The sequence below is a fragment of the Apis dorsata genome, unplaced genomic scaffold (assembly GCF_000469605.1).
Source record: "Apis dorsata unplaced genomic scaffold, Apis dorsata 1.3 scaffold_41, whole genome shotgun sequence".
Lineage (NCBI taxonomy): Eukaryota > Metazoa > Arthropoda > Insecta > Hymenoptera > Apidae > Apis > Apis dorsata.
In genome coordinates this window covers 11955-34135 of record NW_006263343.1, presented here as the reverse complement: position 1 = coordinate 34135, position 22181 = coordinate 11955, and the positions used below count along the sequence as shown (strand labels likewise).

General features: G+C 24.5%; 3 protein-coding genes and 2 long non-coding RNA genes across 6 annotated transcripts in view; 1 reads left to right on the top strand and 4 right to left on the bottom strand.

Annotated features, from left to right (window-relative positions):
* The window catches only part of LOC102671100 (guanine nucleotide-binding protein subunit beta-like protein 1), a 1904-nt gene extending 1547 nt beyond the window's left edge, over window positions 1–357 (bottom strand). Inside the window, exon 1 of the mRNA XM_006608584.2 lies at window positions 119–357. Coding sequence (XP_006608647.1) covers window positions 119–262 — 144 coding nt within the window. The 5' untranslated portion in view covers window positions 263–357. The remainder of the gene's footprint in view (window positions 1–118) is intronic.
* Window positions 150–6088, top strand: LOC102670966 (sorting nexin-14-like). Of its 2 annotated transcripts, none has more exons than XM_031513490.1 (9): window positions 150–276; window positions 1425–1660; window positions 1929–2318; window positions 2610–2922; window positions 3142–3297; window positions 3516–3640; window positions 3781–3842; window positions 4064–4902; window positions 5190–6088. In XM_031513490.1, exons 1-9 carry the CDS (start codon window positions 216–218, stop codon window positions 5606–5608), a joined length of 2601 nt encoding a protein of 866 aa, XP_031369350.1. In that variant the 5' UTR covers window positions 150–215; the 3' UTR covers window positions 5609–6088. The 2 variants fall into 2 exon arrangements, with proteins under 2 accessions (XP_031369350.1, XP_006608646.1); XM_006608583.2 differs by lacking the exon at window positions 150–276 and adding an exon at window positions 590–964 and having other exon boundaries at window positions 1426–1660.
* On the bottom strand, window positions 6015–9173 carry LOC116186399. Its single transcript, XR_004151379.1, has 2 exons — window positions 9141–9173; window positions 6015–6292 (listed from the first exon to the last, which is right to left on the bottom strand). It is a non-coding gene; the product is annotated as an uncharacterized LOC116186399 (long non-coding RNA).
* A 5423-nt stretch (window positions 9174–14596) lies between these two features.
* On the bottom strand, window positions 14597–19457 carry LOC102670832 (muscarinic acetylcholine receptor DM1). Its single transcript, XM_006608582.2, has 5 exons — window positions 18383–19457; window positions 16932–17211; window positions 16341–16467; window positions 15937–16254; window positions 14597–15241 (listed from the first exon to the last, which is right to left on the bottom strand). Exons 1-5 carry the CDS (start codon window positions 18843–18845, stop codon window positions 14717–14719), a joined length of 1713 nt encoding a protein of 570 aa, XP_006608645.1. The 5' UTR covers window positions 18846–19457; the 3' UTR covers window positions 14597–14716.
* A 933-nt stretch (window positions 19458–20390) lies between these two features.
* LOC102670734 overlaps window positions 20391–22181 on the bottom strand; it is a 10097-nt gene continuing 8306 nt past the window's right edge. Inside the window, exon 3 of the long non-coding RNA XR_004151365.1 lies at window positions 20391–20538. This is a non-coding gene — a long non-coding RNA (uncharacterized LOC102670734). The remainder of the gene's footprint in view (window positions 20539–22181) is intronic.

The window sequence follows — 22181 nt, the reverse complement described above, 5'->3', positions numbered from 1 at the left end:
ATATATATGTTTTATTATTTGAATTATTTACATAATTCAAACTTTTATATATTTTATTTTATTCTATAATATTGATATTTGAAAATTACTTGATAAAAATATAAAATGTTCTATTTACATTTAAATCCCAAACATGGATATTGCCTTTAGCAGTACCTGCATAAAGATGTTCTATGTTGGAAGTTACTTGAAAAAGAATACAATTTACAGAACCCATGTTACCACGAAAGATATATTTTGGATCCGGAGGAAATATTGCCATTGAAATAAGTTTTGTATGATTATATTTACTATTATAAAATTTCTAATATAATATAAATCAAGATTTTAATCATAAATTTCTTAAGATGTATTTAAAAATATAGAAATTTATTAACAATTTTTAAATAAGAATATTTTTAAAAAATAAATAAATAATATACAAATAAATTTAACTATATAAATAAATTTAACTTATATTAAAATGAATTCTTATAAAAACAAGGAGATAAAAGTTTTGATTTAAATTTTTGATCTTTTGAAATGAAAATTACTATCAGTTTTAATTTTTAACTATATCACATTAATATAATAAAATTAGGTTATAAAATTAATATATACTTTAAAGAGACAAAATTATATTAGTTATCAAAATATAAAACGATTTTTAATTCTGCGTTTCGATATACGTTAAGTAACTATAGGTATACATATCTCCATTGTTCAATACTAATATCATATGTTATCCTGTGAAACCATCTTTGAAACCTTGTGTCATATTTTAGTTATTTGAATGTTATGCGAAGATAATATGATAACGATGTTTTACTCTAATTATAATAAAAAGATTTGTTAATAGAGAAATGGCATTTATATCTACTGATAAAATACAAGATTTTTATAATATAATAATTACTATATGTAATGTAATAATTCCAGCGACTGTTTTTATACTGATTGCGTTTGTTTCAATTGTATTCGAAAGGTATGTAATTGATATACCTTTATTTTATAGTATATATTTTCAAATTATTGTATTATTATTATATTATTTAATTGTAATGGTATTTTAATTTTCATTTTATTATTTTGTAATTAGGTTATCTTATTATTCTAATACTTTTATTTTTATTATTTCGCTTTTTATTAACAAAAATAATAAAATAATAAATAATAAAAATATTTTTTCTGTAATTTTTTTCTGTAATTATCAGGTAAGTTTTTAAATTTTTATTAAAATTTATATAGTTATAAGAATAAATTAAAATGTTCTAAATTATATGAATTTTTTTTACAATCGCTATATTCTATTGTATAATTAATATATATAATTAATATATGTTACATATATTTATATATTAAACGTAATATTTAACATAAAAAATCTTCGTTTATTTTTTAGATAAAAATAAAAAAATAATTTTGTTATTTATTAAAAAATTTCAGCATTATTTGGGTACTTATTATATGTTGTCTCTATATAACAAGTATCTTTTATGGACTTGTTATATTAGAGTACTTAGGTGTGGATTTGAATGCATTAAGTGATACTTTTAAACCAACTTATGAAATTAAAGATCCATGCAGTGTTTGCAGTAATAACAGTTGCAAGAGGCATAAATTGTTACCACATTCAACTAAAGTCAAAATTCCCAAAGATTTTGACCATGCTTTGGAACAAGTAATTATCCTATGTTTATATTATATAGATAGCAAATTTTATATCTCAATGTAAAATAATATTATTATATATAATAATAATATTTTTATTCTATTTGTTTTATTTTTGTAAAAGCTAATTTTAAGAAGAAATAAAAAAATATTTATTGTAATTAAATGATGAAAAAAATATTATATATATATTTTATTATATTATATATATATTTGTATTTATTTTTAAAATTCTTTCGAATCTAATATAAAAATTAATATATTATTTTCTTTTACAGCTTTTAGAAGATTTATTACAGAAATATGTTTGCGCATGGTATTCGAATTTTTCAACGAACGAAGCATTCGTACAGCAACTTCGTTTGGCAACAGCTACAGCAACGAAAAATATTACAGTCCGATTGCTTCGCACAGACGTCCCTAATGTCGTCTTTTATCACTTAATACCCTTAATATTGCAACATGCTCAAAATTGGAAAACACTGCGCACGAAAGTGAAAGATGTATCGGACATGTCTTCCTTTGGAAATCAATTAATCGATCATTTCGGTTGTGAAATACATCCAGCTAGTTATTCACGTAAAGCAGAGTTAAATTATCTCAGAGGAATAGTAACTGCAATTATACCACATTTATTGCCAGCTATTCATGTATCTATTAACAATAAAGTAAGTCTTGATAGAATTCATCAAAAGAATGAAATTTTCAATTATTTTATACTATATGTTTAGTTTTGTTATATTATTTATTATAATTTAATTAATTTTTCTTAGTTCCAGGATCAATAGTTAATTATTAAAATAATAGGAAGACATCTTTTTAAATAATTTATTAATTTAGCTTTATAAGGAATTAAAGACTAATTAAAATGAAATTTACTATATTACCTGGGGATTTCTTATTCAACTCAATATAGTTATCATAATTAAAAATTTCATAATTTTTTATTATGTTTTTAGGTTATACTTCGTGAAATTTTAGCTAATTGGATTTTGTTGCCAGCAATAGATGCTATTGCTGATCCAGATAACATAAATGCATTAATAACTTTAGCTACTCATCATGAAAATTCAATGTATAATTATATGGATATGATTAATGTGCCAATGTTGCAATGCTGGGTGACAATACCATTGATATCTAAAGTTATGCAGAATAATTTGAAACCTTCATTGGATGAAATTTTGAATGATCCTCGATTATTATATATGTTTATGCAACACATTAAAGAAACTGGACCCATGAATCTTTTTCAATTCTGTTTAGATATTGGTAAATATATATAAAATTTTTATATAGTTTAATACTAATTTTTATGATATAGTTAGTATAATAGTAATTTTTAAAATTAAATTTTCTGGAATTAGAATTTTGAATTTAAATTAAACATATTTATAACGTAAATTTTAAATCAGTAAATTTCTAATAAATTTAAAATTGATATTATTGGATATAGATTAAAATTTGAAAAGTTCTGACATATATTTTCAGATGATTTGAGTAAGCGTATGTTAAATCCAGATATGAGTTTGAATGCAGAAAATAGTTTGTATACAGATATTCAAAATATGTATGCAACATACTTAGATCCTGAAGGTCCAGAATATTTACATTTACCAGAAGATATATCAATAGGGATAAGACAAAGTAAGTATTTTTTAAAATTCCAATAATAAGTATTAAAGTTTTTAAAAGTTTTTAATTTATTATATACTATATGATTTTTACATGAAACTTTTTATAAATAATTTACAAGTTATTTCATATTATTAAATTACATAAATCACTTTGTGATATTTGAATATATATTAATATATTAATATACACGAATATAATTATATTATATGTATTAATATTATTCTTAGTTTTAGAAAAAGGTTCAAAGAAAATTCAGGAAATGAGGACTTCACGACCATTTTATCAAGCACATCAGGAGGCACATGCTTTATTAGAATCTACTTGTTTACCATCTTTCCATCATAGTTATCAAGTAAGGAATAGTTGTATGTTTTTATATTATATTTATTTAATAAATATATATATTTAATTATATAATTATATATTAATAATCTTTAATAATATAATATGATAAAATTTAATAATATAATTATTTTTTATGTAATATTACAGTTATATGATTTATTATGTGGACAAGCAGTTCCAAGTCGAATAAAACAAATACCATATACAAGGTAATTTTTTAATATTTTTTAATATTAATTGTTTATATTATTAAAACAAATAGTTATTAATTATTATAAAATCATAAAATAGCCAAAAACTTAAAATTTTTAACATTTTTAAAATATATAAACTAATCATAATAAACTAATCATAATGAATTATATGGTCAAATGAATTAGTACTAATTTTTCTAAGAGATACTTTAAAATATATATAATTTTTATTTAAATGTTACTAGTGGATCTACAAATATATCTTCAAAGATAGGGAATCATTTTCCAAAGATCGATGGTGTATTAAGATCGTCTACAATAGATGGAATGCCCTATCAAGATATATATCAAGGTGAAGAAATAGATTATCCTTCTCGTCCTTACAATGAAATCAAGTATTCGGATGATAGTTTTCACAGGGATTTAACAACATGGCGAATTAGTATTCCACATATTGAAACTGGAGATAATCAAACTTTGTACGTGATAGCTGTACATAACATTGCCGAAGGAAAATCTTGGACAGTTTTACGTCGTGATCAAGATTTTTATGTTTTACGAACACGATTAGCTGAGTTTCATGGAGATAAAGAATTGAGTGATTCACCATTACCTTCGAGAAAGAATCCACATTCATCTTGTGCTATTAATAGACAACGTTATGAAGATTTTTTGGAAAAATTATTATCAAAGCCAGTGCTTAGAAGTAGTGAATTATTATATAATTTTTTGACTGTGCCAAATTTAAAACCTTACTTTACAAATTATAGCACACCAGATATTGGCATATTATATCAAAATATGGCATATAAACTACGAAAAGAGAAAGGACAACATTTAGATAAATTTATGTCGGTGTTTTTAGCTTCCACTAATATCAAAAATGATTACACGGATATTGGAATTGAACCATCAAGCGATTCAACAATAAATGAAACAGAGAAAAAAGGACATCGTGATTTATTATTCGGAATATTCGGAAACAATCTTAATTTAGATCTTAATTTTCGGATTTTATCATCTTCATTGGAACGATCTCATATTAAGAGTCAATCTTTTCGTGTTGTAGATGCTGGTAAGTTTCTTTTTTTTTTATTTTTCTTTTTAAATTAATGTTTTATACTATTATTATGCTTTTCTTTTATTTGAAATTAAAAAAAAATCTTATTTTTATCTCAGTGAATAAATACAAAATAATAATTAAAACAATAATAGACAAAATGAATATAGATACAAATAAAAAATAAATTATTAATAGAATATAATATACAACATATATAATCAACATATTTTGAAATAATTTTAATTTATTTATTTTATAAATAATTTCTAATTATAAATATTCAATTATTATTTTTTTAGTGATCAGATTATTGAATGTGCCATCAATAATTTCACGAATTTTCTGGATATTTATTTCATCATCACAATCAGCAAAGATGGATCCATATGCCAATATTCTACTTTATAATGTGTTAGCAAAACTTTTAAACAGTGGCCGTGCAGCTACTGTGGTAAAACTTTTGCACGCAAAAGTAATGGATGATAAAAATCATACAAAGGATTCATCTTTTCAAATTAATCGTCGAAATTATTATGAAACAGCAAAAAAAGGATTGTATGGTTTGTTACCTTATTGGTTAATGGGATTTTATAAACCATGGATTGAAATAATGGATTTCATTTTAGATTCATTACAAAATGCACCTTTCAATAAACATCTGGCATATGTTTTATTAGATCAGATTTTAATAAATATATTTCCTGAACTTACAGTTTGATTTGCATACAAAATGAAATATATATACGTATACTAGATAGAAAGTAAAATAATAAATTAAAACATTAAATGGCAATATCCATTAACATCCAACTGCTATTATGAAATTTAAGTAAAGAAATAGAAATAAAGTAATAAATTCTTAATTTTTTTTATAATTATCATGATTAAAGATAGAATAATATAAATTAATTAAAAAAAAATTACAAATGAAAAATTGCAATAAAAAAATGTTGGATTTCAATGGATTAGATCTTTATTATCTCTTGATTGATAATAATTATCATATTATTAATAATTAATCTGTTAAATAAAACGCGTATATACTAAAGAGACAAGAAAAAATAAAAGTTTATATCATATTGACTTGAACAAAGTTCAAAATCTCCAAAAATATGTCTAATTAGCTTTAAAACATATAAACATTACAAATAGATTTTGTGACTGTGATATATGTCTTTACAATTAAAAATAGTGTACATTAAAATATGTTCGATTATGTTTTTCTTTAAAAAAAATTTTTAAAGATTATATGATGATGAATTAATTAAATAATTTTTTAAATAAATAATTATTGTAAATATGTGCCATATTCTTAAAATATTTAATGTAGAAATATTTATATATAGAAATTTATATAATATTTAAATATGACTTGAAAAGTATATACTCTTTTTCTATGTTACTTATTACTAGTTGTATAATAGATAAAATTAATAATAATAGATTTCTTGTCATTCCTAACATTTGGAATATCAAGTAATTTGCAACAAAAATTGTTGTCTTCTTTTCTTCTATTAATTTTGTCTTTTATTTAATTTTAAGGATAATTGTAAAGAATTATTTCATAATAATTCTTTAAATTAATATTAAATACATTATGACATACATTGAACATAATTACAGATTTGTTTTTGATTGTTTAAAATCTAAATTTACAATGAAATTTTATGTTTAAATCAATTTTAAATTTTTTTATAATAGCAATTTTAGTATATTTAATGAACAAATTATAATAATAATGTATATGTGAATTGTAGTGAGTTGTAGTAGTGAATTCGAAAAATGCTTTATAAATTCTTATATTATTTTAGAAGATACTGTAGAAACTTTATTATTGTACCTATAATTGGGTATAAAAAAAAAAATAAAAAAATAAAAATTTAAATTGGGAATTATTTATCTAAAAAATAAAACTCTTATTCATTACAGATAGTATATTTTATCCAGATTCTACTGGTATTATTACATACAGTTTTTTCTATACGTCTTTTTTCCAGTTACGTAACGTTTTTGTCATCTTATGTATTTTTTGTTAATATAAAACACGTATATAAACATAGATTGAGTATATTGGTGTTTACAGTAATGTATAGTTAAAAAAAGTCGCACACCATTTTTGTTATTTCAATATACGCTTATGTAAAGACATCATCATTTGAAACGAATGATACAATTCTTTTCTTTTTTTTTTTTCTTTTTTCGTTTTACTTTGTGCTCTACTACGTATAAGTTTTGCAGTGTTTACAATATTTTTGTATCTAAACGTGTGGAAAATTATATACTTCATGGCAATCATACGACAATTAAAAAAATAAAAAGTTACGACAACCGTTACCTGTGTGTCCTCGAGGAAAGATAATGAAACGATTCAAGAAAGTTGTTAAACGAAACCTATGAAATATCTATGAAGAAATAGAAAAATTCATAATTAAATTTATAATTGAAAAAAAATAAGAAAATTTTTGTCGTTGAAATTTATCTCCATACATAGAATACAATTGTTTAAGTATATTTCCCATGGCGAGAGTAAAATACAAATGTTCTACAACACTACGTAATGTATACTGGCTACACAAAAGGTGCTCGGTAAGGTATGCATTATTATTTATTTTCCGGTAAAAGTATAATAAAATGAACAATCGTAAACTGTAATTAAAAAATTCAATACTTGTTACACAGTTATTTTTGTGAATCATTTTAACAGTCAAAATTTGAACACGTCCGCAGTTAATGCAATAAATATTTCTAGCGTAATTAACGATTATGAATCAGTTAAATGATTTCTTTATGATTTTTCAAAGATTTCAGATTTGATTTTTCAAAAATCTGGTGAATCTTAGCGCGAAATTTTTATATTAATCGATAGAATTGATTATATTTGTGTGATGGTTAAGAACTTATAAGATCGATGTAAAATCTATTTGTTCAAATGGAAGATCGATGTACATAATTATAGGTAAACAAGGGAGCACTTGAATACGCGTAAATAGAGAACAGTTTGGACACCGCAGATTCGTCGAGAATATACATAATAATTCTTTCGTTAAAGACCCCAAAAATAATAATTTCGATGCAATGTAATCTTAGAATTGATCTGTAATTTTAAAATCGATACAGTAAAAAATGGATAAATATTCGAAAATCGAAATCTAGTTACTATTGAAATTTAATTTATATAATAATAGAATTCAGAGTTTCTTTTGTATTTGCCAATATGACAAAAATGATTAATATTTAAGAGATTTGAAATTCAAAATAAATGTGTCGATTTTTGTGATATATCAAGAGAAATTCTTTCTAATAGTGGATATGAATTATTAAACATTTATGTCATTGTTTAATCATTTTTAGAGTTATCTAATATATATTATTTTTTATACCATACGATTTTGGATTATAATTACTAATTTTGGGGCTTCTAGCGAATGAATCATATTGTACAAATGTACATTTCCATTTATCATGAACCGATGTAAAATTAAAAAATTGGCACACCTTACGGTACATCCTCTTCCATCATATATTATATATATTATGTATATGTATATATGTATATATGAATGTAAATTAATAATCATGTTTATGTGCGTAAGTTTTCTTATTTGGCAAATTTATTTTTTTTTTTATTTTCGTGAGAAGTTATTCAGGGTTATTGCGCAAAATTTGATACACTTTATCTGCTCAGTTGATAATGTCGTTGTTCTATATTTTTCTTTTTACCGTTATTTTCTCGCTAAATGAATTTATAAAATTTTCATTTCCAACGCGTGGAGAAATTCTTCATTAGTTTCTGTTTCATTTCTTTTTTTTTTTTTGGAAATTTGTTGAATTAATATCATTATATTCTTAAGAAAGAAATTTTCGATTTAGAATTTTATTATACAAATATAATCCACGAATAATAATTTTATAATTTAACAAAATATATAACAGAAAACACAAAATAATATAAAATAACAAATTTTCATTGATGAATATAAATTTTATAAATATAAATTGATTATAAAATTTAGTTATTAATTAGTTATCTAATTAACTGATTAATAAATTATGTTAAGAAAAATTAATCAATAATTGACTAATCTTTATTAATCTCTTAACGCTCATCTTATTTTAAAAATTTACTTTATGTTATGATGTATGTGTGTATGTGTGAATGGGTGAGCGTGTGATGGGTGTGTATATATATGCATTGAAACTATGATATTTTATATTACAAAATGTACATTATTTTTTAGATAAGAATGTACTTTTTATATACAATGATAATTTCTACAATTTTTATAATAATAAACTGTTATTTGTACTCTTATATACTTTTTAAACGAACAATGATCGCTTTCTTCCTTCTTGTAATTTCTTCTTCTTGATAATTTTATGTTTCATTTTATCATTTCTATTGTTTTTATTATTATTATTTTTTATTTTAACCATTATTGTACTATTATGTATAATATTGAGCAAAATTTTATTTATATAAAAAATAATGAATGAAAAATATCAAATGAAATTTTCTATTCAAATAATTTACGAATAAATAATTTATCGTCGATCAAATAAAAATTTAATTCCAAATATGATTTAATAGATAAACAAATCGTTTTCGGAACAAAAAAAAAATCTGTACATTTTATACACACACTTTTAAAAAATTAATAAGCAAAAAAAAAAAAAGAAAAAAAGAATTAAAAAAAAAATAAATAAATAAATGAAAAAAAATTTATATATGAAATTTGAGCGTTAAAAGATTATAAATTTATTTATATTAAATTTATTTAATATAATTTAAATAATTTAGATAAAGATAATTATCGAAATGTGTATCAGCGCTATGCTATGTATAATGTACGCGTTATTAAGAAATAATTATAATTCTTAATATTTGTTCAAGAGAATACTTCCACACTCGTGTACCTTCAATACATAATTCTATTTACAGAAAAAAATGTTAAATGTTTTTCATCAGACTTTTTCTTCTTTTTCTTTTTCTACAAGCATCACTTTGCGCAATAATCCCCTCTCTTCACGAATTATGCGTTTGAACCGGCGACGTTTCGCCTTCATTTAATACATACATGGATTAGGAAAACTTTTCAGCGGCCGCGTCAGCGGAACGTATCGTATGGAAAACGATGGATTTGTATCATACATCATGTTATTTATCCCGTTAGCTTATTTTTTTCCTAAAATGATTTTTTTTAAAATATTGAACATTGAATAAAAAAAAGCGAATGAGAGTAGAAGTGAAAAAGAGTGCGCGAGAGAGAGAGAGAGAGAGAGAGAGAGAGAGAGAGAGAGAGATGCATGTATGTGCATGTGCATTTTGTAAATATACGTTTTTATAAATATACACGCTAAGTAACAAGTACTAGAGATAAATAAAATGACACGTTAGATAATGTATAAAAGGACGGAACGAAACATATATATAGGGATGATATTTTTTTTTACAATTTATAACATCTAAAAAGAATGAAAATTGTATATATTTCAATAGCAATATTTAAGTTATTAAAGTGTGAATTTAATTAAAAAAATTTTTTATGGTGCCGCAAATCATTTGTAAATTATAATTCTCATTGATTTTATAAATTTCAATTTATTTTTATTTTCAGGAAATAATGTTTCTTTCTAATGTACAAATCATTTTGAACGAAATTTGGAATTAGAATTCTTAATTTGCTCCTTTATGATATGAATATTCGTTTTACACATTCATTTTGAGATATCAATAAATTTATAATAATTAATACTTATAATAAAAAACTTATAATAAGATTAGAGAAAAAAATATTATAATTAACTATAATAAAAATAAGAATTAAAAAATTAAAAAAATATGTTTATAAATAGTTTAAAATGAAAGATCATAAATACGCTTTAAATTAATAAGCAAAAAATACTTGCGACACCTCTAAATTTTATAGAAATTATTTTTATCATACAAAATTTGAAAAGGTTAAACATAAATCTTTTTCATCGTTGAAAAATAATTTTTTTATACCACCCTAGTATATTATACTGAATATTAATATTCATTACTCAAGAAAATATGTCGTTTTTTTGATATGAAATCTAAAATATCAATGATACGTTCTTTGAACAAACGCGACTGCTGACAAGTTGACCATGTACTTAATTAATAAATGTGTGCTTTCGATCGTTTCATCGTTTGAATACTTATATTTATTTCTGTGATAGAAAATAATTTTGTAATTCAAAAAAAATGGAAAAATTTGGATTTTAATATAGATGTAAACAGAATCGGCTTTCCTCGAATAGACAATATTATTTTCTCAATTTTTATAATAAATGGAATGTTACGTATCTTAAAAAAAAAATTTCGTAAAAAAAATATAATGATTAATAGTTAGATTAAAAGATTAAAGAATATATCTAATTAAAATAAATTTAAAATTAGAATTTTAATTTCAATATTTTTATTTTAATCTATTAACTTTTTATATTATAAAATTAATTAAATTTCATTAAACTTAACTTTATCAAAATATAATTGAAAATGAAATAAAATAAAAAGATAAATTTTTAAGATAATGAATATTTTTAACGAGGATAATAAGGATACATAAATTTGCTTTCTTATTATATAAGAAAGGAAAAATAATAGATTCTTAAAATAAATCTTTATACATTAATGCATTACGAACATTATTTAATAATAACGGAATGTCAAAAAAAATTATTTTAAGAAATTATAATAAAATATTATTATTTTAAGGAAGATTTATTTTATTTTTTCATTATAATTTTGTAAATAAATTAATTATTAGAAATAAATAAAATAAATAAAAAAAATTAAATAAATCTTACCAAATTTGTAAAATAAACATTAATTACGCGTTTTTTTAGAAAAAAAAAAAAAAATTAAAATTCCATTTTAATATTATTGTTTCTAGTGCAAAATTAAATTGCTTATAATTTGAAAAATTAATACGGTTTTATTGCCGTAAAATATTACCATTAAATAATCATTAGCATTGTCTTTGACTAGTGAAAAAATTATTTCCTAAAAAAGACTATTTCCTAGAATATAATAAAGTATAATTAAAATGTAATGTAATTATAATAAATAAAATAAATAAATATTAAAAATTTACTATTATTAATTAAAAATAACAGCCTTAAGGGGATCACAATTCACAAATTATAGGAATATAGGAAATAAATTTTTAGGTAAGCGTTATATGTATTTTTCAAAAAGTTATTTTTTTGCATGTCTTTCTTCTATTTTTTTCAAATCTAATTAAAAAATTTTAAATATCAATTAGGATCGATTTAAAATTTTTAAATATCAATTAAGATCGATTTGAAATTTTGTATAGGTGATATTAAATATTTATCTTATAAATCGCTTGAAAAGCCGATTTGTATCATAAATACTTCTAAATAAATTTAATTAAACTGAATAAAATTCTATATTCTTTGTTATTAAATTTCATTTAGAATGACACAGTAGCAATAATCCTCGGATAAATGATCACATATTTTAAGAATTCACTCCATTTTTTCCTATTATTCATAAAATAAATTTCGCGATATATAAGATATTTATCGATAATATAAATTTATATAAATATAAATTTTTAACTTTTTCATTAGATGCTTATAAAGCAATAAAATTATTATAAAATTATAATATAAAATTCAATTTTTTAAAATATACATATATATTTTAAATTGTATATTATATATATATATATATAATAATAATAATATTAAAATTTAATTTATAATTAGCATTATATCTTTATTTTATATTCACAATGATTCGACATACGAAATTAGAAAAAATCATTGTTGTATCATTTATCCGAGAAGTACTGTATACAAATGATACAAAATTATGTAATGTCACCTTATAGAAAAAAATACATATTAAAAATTCTGTAAAATTTTATACTAAAAAAATGATAGAAAATTCTTAATTTCTTATTTATATATTATATATTTAATAGAAGTATACTTTTGAAAGAACACATTTATTAAGTTACCGCCCTATACTATTGATATCTTAAAGCTTCGTTTGGCACGTGTGATTAGAATGTTATTTAATACGAAAGTGTTACAACGTTTCTTAATACGAAAGAATCGATGCAGCGCTTTTTTTTTTTATTTTGTTGTCGTTATAGTTGTGACACATGTCTCTATGTATATTAGCGCTTGTTTGGTTCTCCATGACTAATTACACTTAAAACACTCATTTACAACTGAACTACTATTTAAAATGTACATCAAGTGCGTTGTGTTTCTCGAATAAAACGCACGAGAAATGCTTGTTTATTTTTCTTAGGATTCGAATAAGATTTCGTTTTTGTGCGGTATAGCTTTGTAGGAGGTTCGCGAAATTTAGTCAGTTTCTTAAATATTATTTCTTTTTAATTTGAAAATTGTTGTTAAACGAAAATTTTTATTTTTCGTTATCTACATTAACAATTCTATATAACTGAAAACATTTTTAACAGTTTTAAAACTTTTATAATAAATTTTGGACGACCAATGATTTTGATTTATTAATCCAAAATTAATATTTAGAATTATTTGATAAAAATTTGTTTGTTTAATATATCATTGTAAATGTCTCAACGCGATTAAATAGATATTTTTACATTTATGTTGTTTATAGAAACTGATTTCGTTTCACAAACTATAGAAAAAAAACTCGATTCGCGACAAGTCGATATCATTTATTTATCGTACAATCGTCGCTGAAATCGAGTCACAAATTTGGCACTGTCGCGTATGTGCCGATTATTTATCCCTCTTTTGTCTTTTTTTTGTACGGTTCAGAAATATATTTATAAAGATTATTTTTCATGGCAGTATTCACGTTGCATTGCCTCAAATCTGGAAATCTGAGCTGTTTAATCGCGAACATTTAGTAGTCCTTTCGATTTCCCATAATCTAAAATAAGAACACGCTTGCCTCTTCGCGTTTCGAGTAATAAATGTTTTTAATTTCTTTAATCAATCATTCAACGATGTAATTGAAAATCATACTTTCTGATTCTCTTAATTTTATAGATATCTAATAAAAATTAAATAGACAAATTTAAATAGATAAATACTTTCTATATCATCACTCATTTTTTCCTAAAATGGATAAAACAATTTCAAATTGTGGATAAAAATAATTTCAAAAACTCGTGAAGTTAATCGTGTTATGATTATAAAATACAAATACTGTATACAAAATGTGTCTTATTAAATTTATTAAATGGAATTATGTAAACACCCTGTTTTTCCCTAATCTAACATCTATGAAACAAAATTTTTGAGTATAATGTTTTTAACTGTTTTTCGATTTGTATAAATGTTGTATTACAAATCATTTTATCATAACTTTTCGAAAGTTTATTTATCTTAAAAAAGGTTCCTATGATATTTTCAAAACTACTATTTTCTTGTTATCCATATCTATAGAAATGAAATGAAAAGATTAAAAAACAATATTAATACTCACGTAGTAAATTTTTAAATGACAAAACTGAGAAATATAATTTTATAATAAAATTATATAGTAATTACAGCAAATACTATATAATTATAATATAGTATAATAATAAATACGTATGTTTGATTTCCAATTAATAAAAGTAAGATATACGCAATAATGTTGAGCGAAAATGTCACATAAAATGTAAACATTTATTAATATAGGTTATATTATAATTGAAAGCAACTCAGTTTCCCTATCATCGGCAAGCACGTTCGGAGGAATGATTAAAAAGGAGAAGAGAGAAAATGATAGAGAAAATAGTACGCCCATAAGCGTGCAGATGTCGCATGCTGGGCGTTTCTACTGATATCATCCTCTGTCAATCGCGGCTCTGTTTCTATTATGCCACTTGCACTTGAGAATCCTTACGTATGTTCGTCGAAATGCCGCGTTGCACAGGGCGTAACACATTGGATTCACAGTACTATTGATATAACAAAGATAATAGAAAAAGTCCCAGAGCTCTTGCGGGATGTACCACGAGCAGGCTGTGATGGATTTAATTAGAACAAGAATATTGTACGGTGTCCAGGTGATGATAAATGCCAGCAAAATGGCTGACAAAGTTTTCGCGGCCTTTCGATCGGCCTTTTTTTCCTGCAATTTCTTTTTCTTCTTGTTTGTAGTTTTATTCGCGGCTGGCTTGCTCCCTAATGCTTTCGGAATGTTTTTTGTATTTAAGGGAATCCTTATGTCCGGCATGTGAGATGGTCTCCTGGTGATCATTGAAGGACTCACTGTTTCGTCGTGATACATTTTTATACTTGGGCCTTCCGAATATTTTCCCATGCCACTGGTATCTCTTGTTGGAAGTCGAATTAGAATCGTGTAAACCTAGGTAAAGTATTTTTATATATTAAATAATTATATAATATATAATCTGACACCCCTGATTCTATGATATTTTTATGATACGAAAAATTTCAAAATTATACGAAGTAATTCAGAAAGATCAAGCAAGCTTATATTACTCTAATCTATTAAATAACTGGATCGATATATTACTGTGTTATACTTTGTTATGTCCAAATATAACAATTTCATTCTTTGAGCTAGATATTTTATTTTTTTTAATTGTTATATTAAATGTGTATCAAATAAATCTTTTTAAGTATAGATTGATATTCTTTTTTCTAAATAATATCTCTCTTTGTCTTATATCTCGTGACTTCTTATTCAATATCAAAAATTTTTTATTCCTTTTTTTGAATATTTTTAATTTTTTTCATTTAATCCATAATTCTCGCCTTTAATTTTGTGATAATTATGAAAACGAATACTGTAGAAATGTCTCTGATCAGCCAATATATTTAATTTATGCTTTAATTGTGTGAAATATTTTGAATGATTGATTAATTGAGTGACAATAATGTTAAAGATAAATAAAACAAAAATATGAAAATAAGAATGAATAAAATAAAAATATAAGGTTTCTTGCAAAAATTATTTTATCAAGATATATAACTTTTAGTTATTGTAACATGCAAGATCGTGCAATATTATTAGAATATTTATAAATCCAAACATACAGAATCGCTAGAGATGCTTTTCGTTGATAGTTCGCCGGCTTTTCCAGATTTTTTATAATCATGGTTATCAGCGATGCTGATAGCTCTCTCAACAGTTAACGTAGTAGGATGAATTCCACTTAAAGAGGCAGATCGAGAGACCGTACCAGTAAGAGGGGTTTCCGCTGACAATGGCGTTATGGCTTCGTCATAACCGTGTGTAGCACGACTGCTCTCAGCTCCCTCGATATCCTCTTCTTCGTCATCGTCTTCGCGACCACTATGCCACCATGCGATGCACCACATCTTTAACCACATCCACGAAAATGGTCTGTGTTTCTATAAATTTATATAAATTATATTCATTATTTTTAACAAATATCTTTGTATAATATATATAATATTAAATAGTTTGAAATATTTACCGTTTTATATTGAGGATAATGTTTTTCTAGATAAGAGACTGCGATATGTGTCGCGTTCACGTCTTCGACTCCTGTGCTCGATTCGCTTCTAGGCCTCCTGCAGTCCTCCATGTCTAACGCTTCATCGCTAATTAGTAAAAAAAGTATTAGATAAATACTAATAAGTAAAGAGAAGTATTAATAAGTAAAAAAATAATTAGATAGATTATTTATCTCTTTTCATTTTTTAAGTTATTAATTCGTTGTATTTGTTAGTACGTTACGGATTAATTAATTGTATATATATATACAAATATAAATATTTTAAAATAACTTAGAATTAAAGAAAGTAGATATTATTCATTGTTGGATTTCTTCTTTAGATCTGAAAATATAATTTTTGTATGACATATATATTTTGTTTGAAAATTTACTTGATTTATGAAATGTTTTTGAAATAACAAGTAATTTTAATGCATATTAATATCATAATACGATACTGATAGAATGAATTAATAAAAACTGTTGGAAATTATCTCGTCATAGTATCAAAATGTTATTAATTATATAATAGTATATATAAAAAGATTGAAAAAAAATTAAACAACCAACCTAGAATTACTCCTCTTACTGGCATCTTGTTTTCCAGCTTGTAAATACGGAAGATCTTTTTGCCGCTTCTTGGTTTCTTTCCATATGCGCCAATAAAGAATGATCATCACAGTGACAGGCACATAAAATGCAGCAATTGCGGTACCGAATGTGATGTAATGATTTGTCTCGATGAATTGTATATAACATGCATTGATGGGTACCGTTCGTTGGCCCTCGATGTATGGCCAAGCATAAATCCAAGGTGGCCATAAAAGCAATGAAATTCCCCAGGCGCATGCTGAAACGTATTATTTGTTTATTTCTTCTTTATTTAATATTCATGCTATTGTTCTAAAGTATTATTTAAATGAGAAGGAATACGAATTTTGTAATTTAATCTATATATATATATATATATATATATATATCAGTGATTTGTCCTTCCTTAAAGATTATGAAGTATTTCCTGAAAAGTTGTAGCTAATGTTTTTATTTAACAATTTAAAATCTTTTTAAAAAATTTTTTTTATCTTAAAAGATTGTAACATACTGATTTAGCATGCTTTTCATATCAAGATTATGATCATATTATACTATATTTTCATATAGTATAAAATATAATAAGCAAAATAAAATAACATTGAATTTATTAAAATCTCAAATTATTAGCTTTTATGTAATTTTGTAAGAATTATTTTTATTTCTTTTATATCATTACCGATGAAAAATAGAATATTTTAAATATTTTTTCATCGGGCTACATACTTTCTTGATTAGTTTCATCAAAATAGACATCCAATATCGGTTTAATACATTCCTTTGTAAGAAGCTTTTCCGTATAAGTATATATTATTGACTAGACAGAAGTAGGTTGATTCCTTTGTTTCTATTGATAGTGTAAAAAAGTTATATAAAAAAGATTTCATTTCTCGATATTATTAATATTAAAAACGAAGAAAAATATCTTCGAAATAATTTATCATTAATATATAAGTTATAGATAAATTTGAAGAAAGTAACTCGATTTTTCTTTTTCTTACATGTAATTAAATATAATTATTTTTATAAAGATAAAAATATCAGAAATATATATATTATAGTATATATTTTATATATAAAAATACTAATTGAAAAATTTAAAACGGTCTCGAATTTTGTAGTTTTTTAAACAGAAAACTAATATCGATTCGAGTTTTGAAGAATTTTTTTAATAATCGAGATTTGTTAAAAATTCTTACAAAGATGATAAATCGATAATCGATCTATCGATGATAATAGATCATAAAGAATTCGTTCTTTTACTTTGTTGATTTACAAAACTACTAGCATGTTGCCATTTTTACAATATTTACCATAAAATATTAAAACTTCACTGTTTCTTCTGAAATTTCTATGGATAAGTAACTGTCTTTAGTGTTACCAATAGAACCATTAAATTCAGAGATAGATATAACAGAAAATTAACTTACCGATCATAATGGCGGCCTTGGAAGTAGTTCTCTTGGCTCGATAGGTGAGAGGCCTCGTCACAGAGAAGTATCTATCGAAGCTGATAATAAGAAGATTTAATACTGATGCGTTACTTGCCAAATAATCTAACGCTAACCACGTATCGCAAATATGCGGTCCCAACGGCCAATAACCGAGCACAGTGTATACCGTGAAGAGAGGCATGGAAATTAGACCGATCGCGAAATCAGCAACTGCTAGGCTGAACAAGAAATAATTGGAAATCGTTTGTAACTGTTTATCGATCTTAAACGAGATCATCACCATGATGTTACCGACAACGGTGGTCAGACTAAGGAAAAGGGCTATGATTACGATCAACACGCGTTCCCATATTCTATATGAGTGTAATTCTCCGCCGCAATCGAGACCATTGCTCACGTTGTAACTCTCGTTTCCGAAAATGTCTGAAGTCACATTCATGTCTGAAGAATTCGCTATTGCTGAAAAATATTTTGTGCGTACTTCCTTAATAATAATAAATAAATCTTTTCCTTCTTTCTTTTCTCTTTCTTTTTCTTTTTTTACTTATTTACGTACGTGTCTTTTGTCTATTTTGTCTAATCTTAAATACAAATTTGCCTCAATTTTCAGCTTTCGCTCATTTCTATCTCAATATGTATTATCTCTATTTCTCGTACGCTTCAAATTTTCTTTCTTCGATTCTTAAAATTACTTTTCTCTCTTTTTTCCAAAGTACAACGTTTCGTTTTATTCATAGAAATCGTCTTCTTTTTTTTTTTTTTTCTTCTCCTCTATTTATTTAAATCCTTTGTTGTTCCTACTTAAAACGATTTGTTTTACATATAAAATTTTCTTATTTATCATTTAATTTATTATTTAGAATTCTTTTAAGGTATCCCTTTTTTAAATCGCCTCTTGGTTTAATTCATTTCTCTATTCAGCTACTCATCTTTTTGCGCTTATCCTTTTAAACGTATTTCACATTTATTTTCATATAGAAGCAATACTACTTCCATATTTTTTATTTTCTTATTTGTTTTTCTTTATCCACAGCTTTTGAGCTTTCTTTATGTTATTTTTAACAAAAAAAAATATTTCTCCTTTTTCTATTTTCTTTCTTCTTGCTTTCTCTCTCTCTCCCCCTCCCTCTGTCTTTCTTCCTTCCTCTCTCCCTCCCCACTCTCTCTCTCTCTCTCTCTCTTTCTCTCTCTCTCCCCTCTCACTCTGTTTTTCCCTCCACCTGTTATCGTTTCTTTTCCGTACGTATATGGAAATATTTCTCTGCTTGTATACGGTTTACATGTCACGTGTCCGGCCAGAACATTTTTCTACGAAATCCGTTCTCTCTGCAGGCCCTTCCTCGCACTTTTCGCATGTAACCTAGCGAATGTAACACGCGCGTACGTACGCACGTACGCATGTAAAACGACGTTTGAAAAAACGGTTCCGCTTTTCCGGCTTCTCTGGACGCTTATTTCCAATCTTTAAGGAACAGAGGGATGCGTCAACTGCATACCCTTTTCACTGATCTTGTTGATGGCGCGTGGTCTGTAAGTAGAAATTGATAAGATCTCACTTTTTATATAAGTTTTTTTTTTTCAGAAAATTGATGCAAATCTGTGAATATAATTATATGTATGTGCAGTGGATCACTAAAAAAATATATTCAAAGTGACATTAAAAGTGTTAAATGATATAAAGTTATACTTAAAAATACTTGATCTGAAGATAATCTTGCATGAAAAATAAAAACATATTTTATTTTAGTTATTAATTCAAGGTAAATATATTTGTTAAGTCAAAGTAATAAATTTTTAAGCAATATTTTTTTTCTTAATTTTTCCTAAAATTATTGTTTTCCTTCTGTTCAAGATCCTTAATCATTATTAAGTTATTCAAAATCCAAATAAATTTTCGTTGAAATTATTTATTATTTTATTTACGCTGTTATCCAAGTAGCATTTCTGGATAATATAATTAAATTAAGAAATTGATTGATATTCATTACCGGCCATATGATCCATACCAGTATCCAGGCTGCCGTTGCCATCATCGATGCTAATATGCTCTGGGATGATCAAGCAAGCATACTCAAGCACGCCGCAATGTGTAGCCAAACAGAGAGAAATCATTTTGAGTATTTACGATGATTCTGTAAAAATAATCGGTATACTTGATTAAAATAAAAATCATAAGAAAGATAAAATCACGAATACCACACATCTATATAATTGAATAATTTACAGATATGTATATCATCTTATAATTTTTTATTGCTAATAATTGTTCTGCTATCGATGTGCAATTTATAAATCATTTTGAAAAAAATTTACACAGAGAAGAAACGAAATTTGTTTCCTCCTTGAAACAATATCGTATACCGAAACTATGCTGAAATATATTTATTTTCGAATAGAGAAAATTGATAGGAACAATTTACAATATTGTTTATCTAATTTCTCGAACATCAATTTTTTAATGGATGAATCTTCCTTGATAAACAAGCGTCTTCAATAGTTCTTGATCATTACATCTATGATTGCTGTTGGATATATATATTTAACATCTGAACTTTTATAAATACAAAGTGTCCATTCTGAGACAACGTACCTCAGAAATCAGACCCTCTTGTGATGTTCTTCAAACGATCGAAACGATTGTTTATCTGTTTCCCAGTTAAATGATAAATTTCCACGATATTTGTACCTGTACAACACAGGTTTATTATTAAGTGGCATGGTTGCACGTCGATAGCTTTGCATTAGTTCTCTCCTTATTCAAGCTATAAATAATTTTCCAATATTGTTTCATCCTCGCACGCGTAAGCGCCCATAAGCCACGTTGAGCGATAGTTTTCTCTTCGTACACATTAAAAATATCATCTTGAGGAGGGATCACAGCCTATGGCTAATGGAAAACTGCTCTATAATAATATCTTTCGTGGCCTCGTTGCAACACACTTTTCAATACGAATGAATATTAAAGTGTGACGTACTGTTATCAGCAATATTAATCACTATTTTTAAACAAAGTGTTTGCCAATAAGGACAAGGTTACCTTGTACATACTCAGAGAAGTGAATCTTAGAAATGGACAGTTGCATTATTTCTCTAATGGATGGGATGGATGAAATTAACGTTCCTTTGACCTTACATTTCGTTGATGAATATCGAAATATATATATGTACAGCTAACATTCTTGCATGCTCCATTATGTCTCCAGTGGCGACTCAATGAGATTGGTTGATAATTTGGTTCTCGTGATGTCATATGATTATATTAAAAATTTTTATGTACGTATATACATATATTTATATATTTTAATTTCATTGTATTTATTTAATAAAGAAGGATTATATTGAAGAGAGTGTGGTTATAGGCGTGTTCTGTTTGATTTCTATAATTTGTTTAGTTGTTGAATTTCTGTTTCAGGCAAAATGAGTAGACTGGAAGTAGGATAAAGAATAATTCAAGAAAAAGAAATCAAAATCATTTAAAAATTATAAACTATACCATATATAAATAATTGCAAGTATTATATAATTTAATAATATTAATCTTTCTTAAATTTGTTTAGCGATTGTAATAAGTTGCAAAAATAGAATTCATACAAATTCATAAAAATATAGCAAATATAATTAAGTAAATATTTTGTCTTTAAACCATTTTCTTATATCTCTAAAATATTTCTTACAAAATTCATAATCCAATTATTACTTTTGATCTCCAAAGTTTAACCTTTGCGCATATTTTTTTGGAATATATTTTAGAATCCAATGAAACCAACTGAAAAGA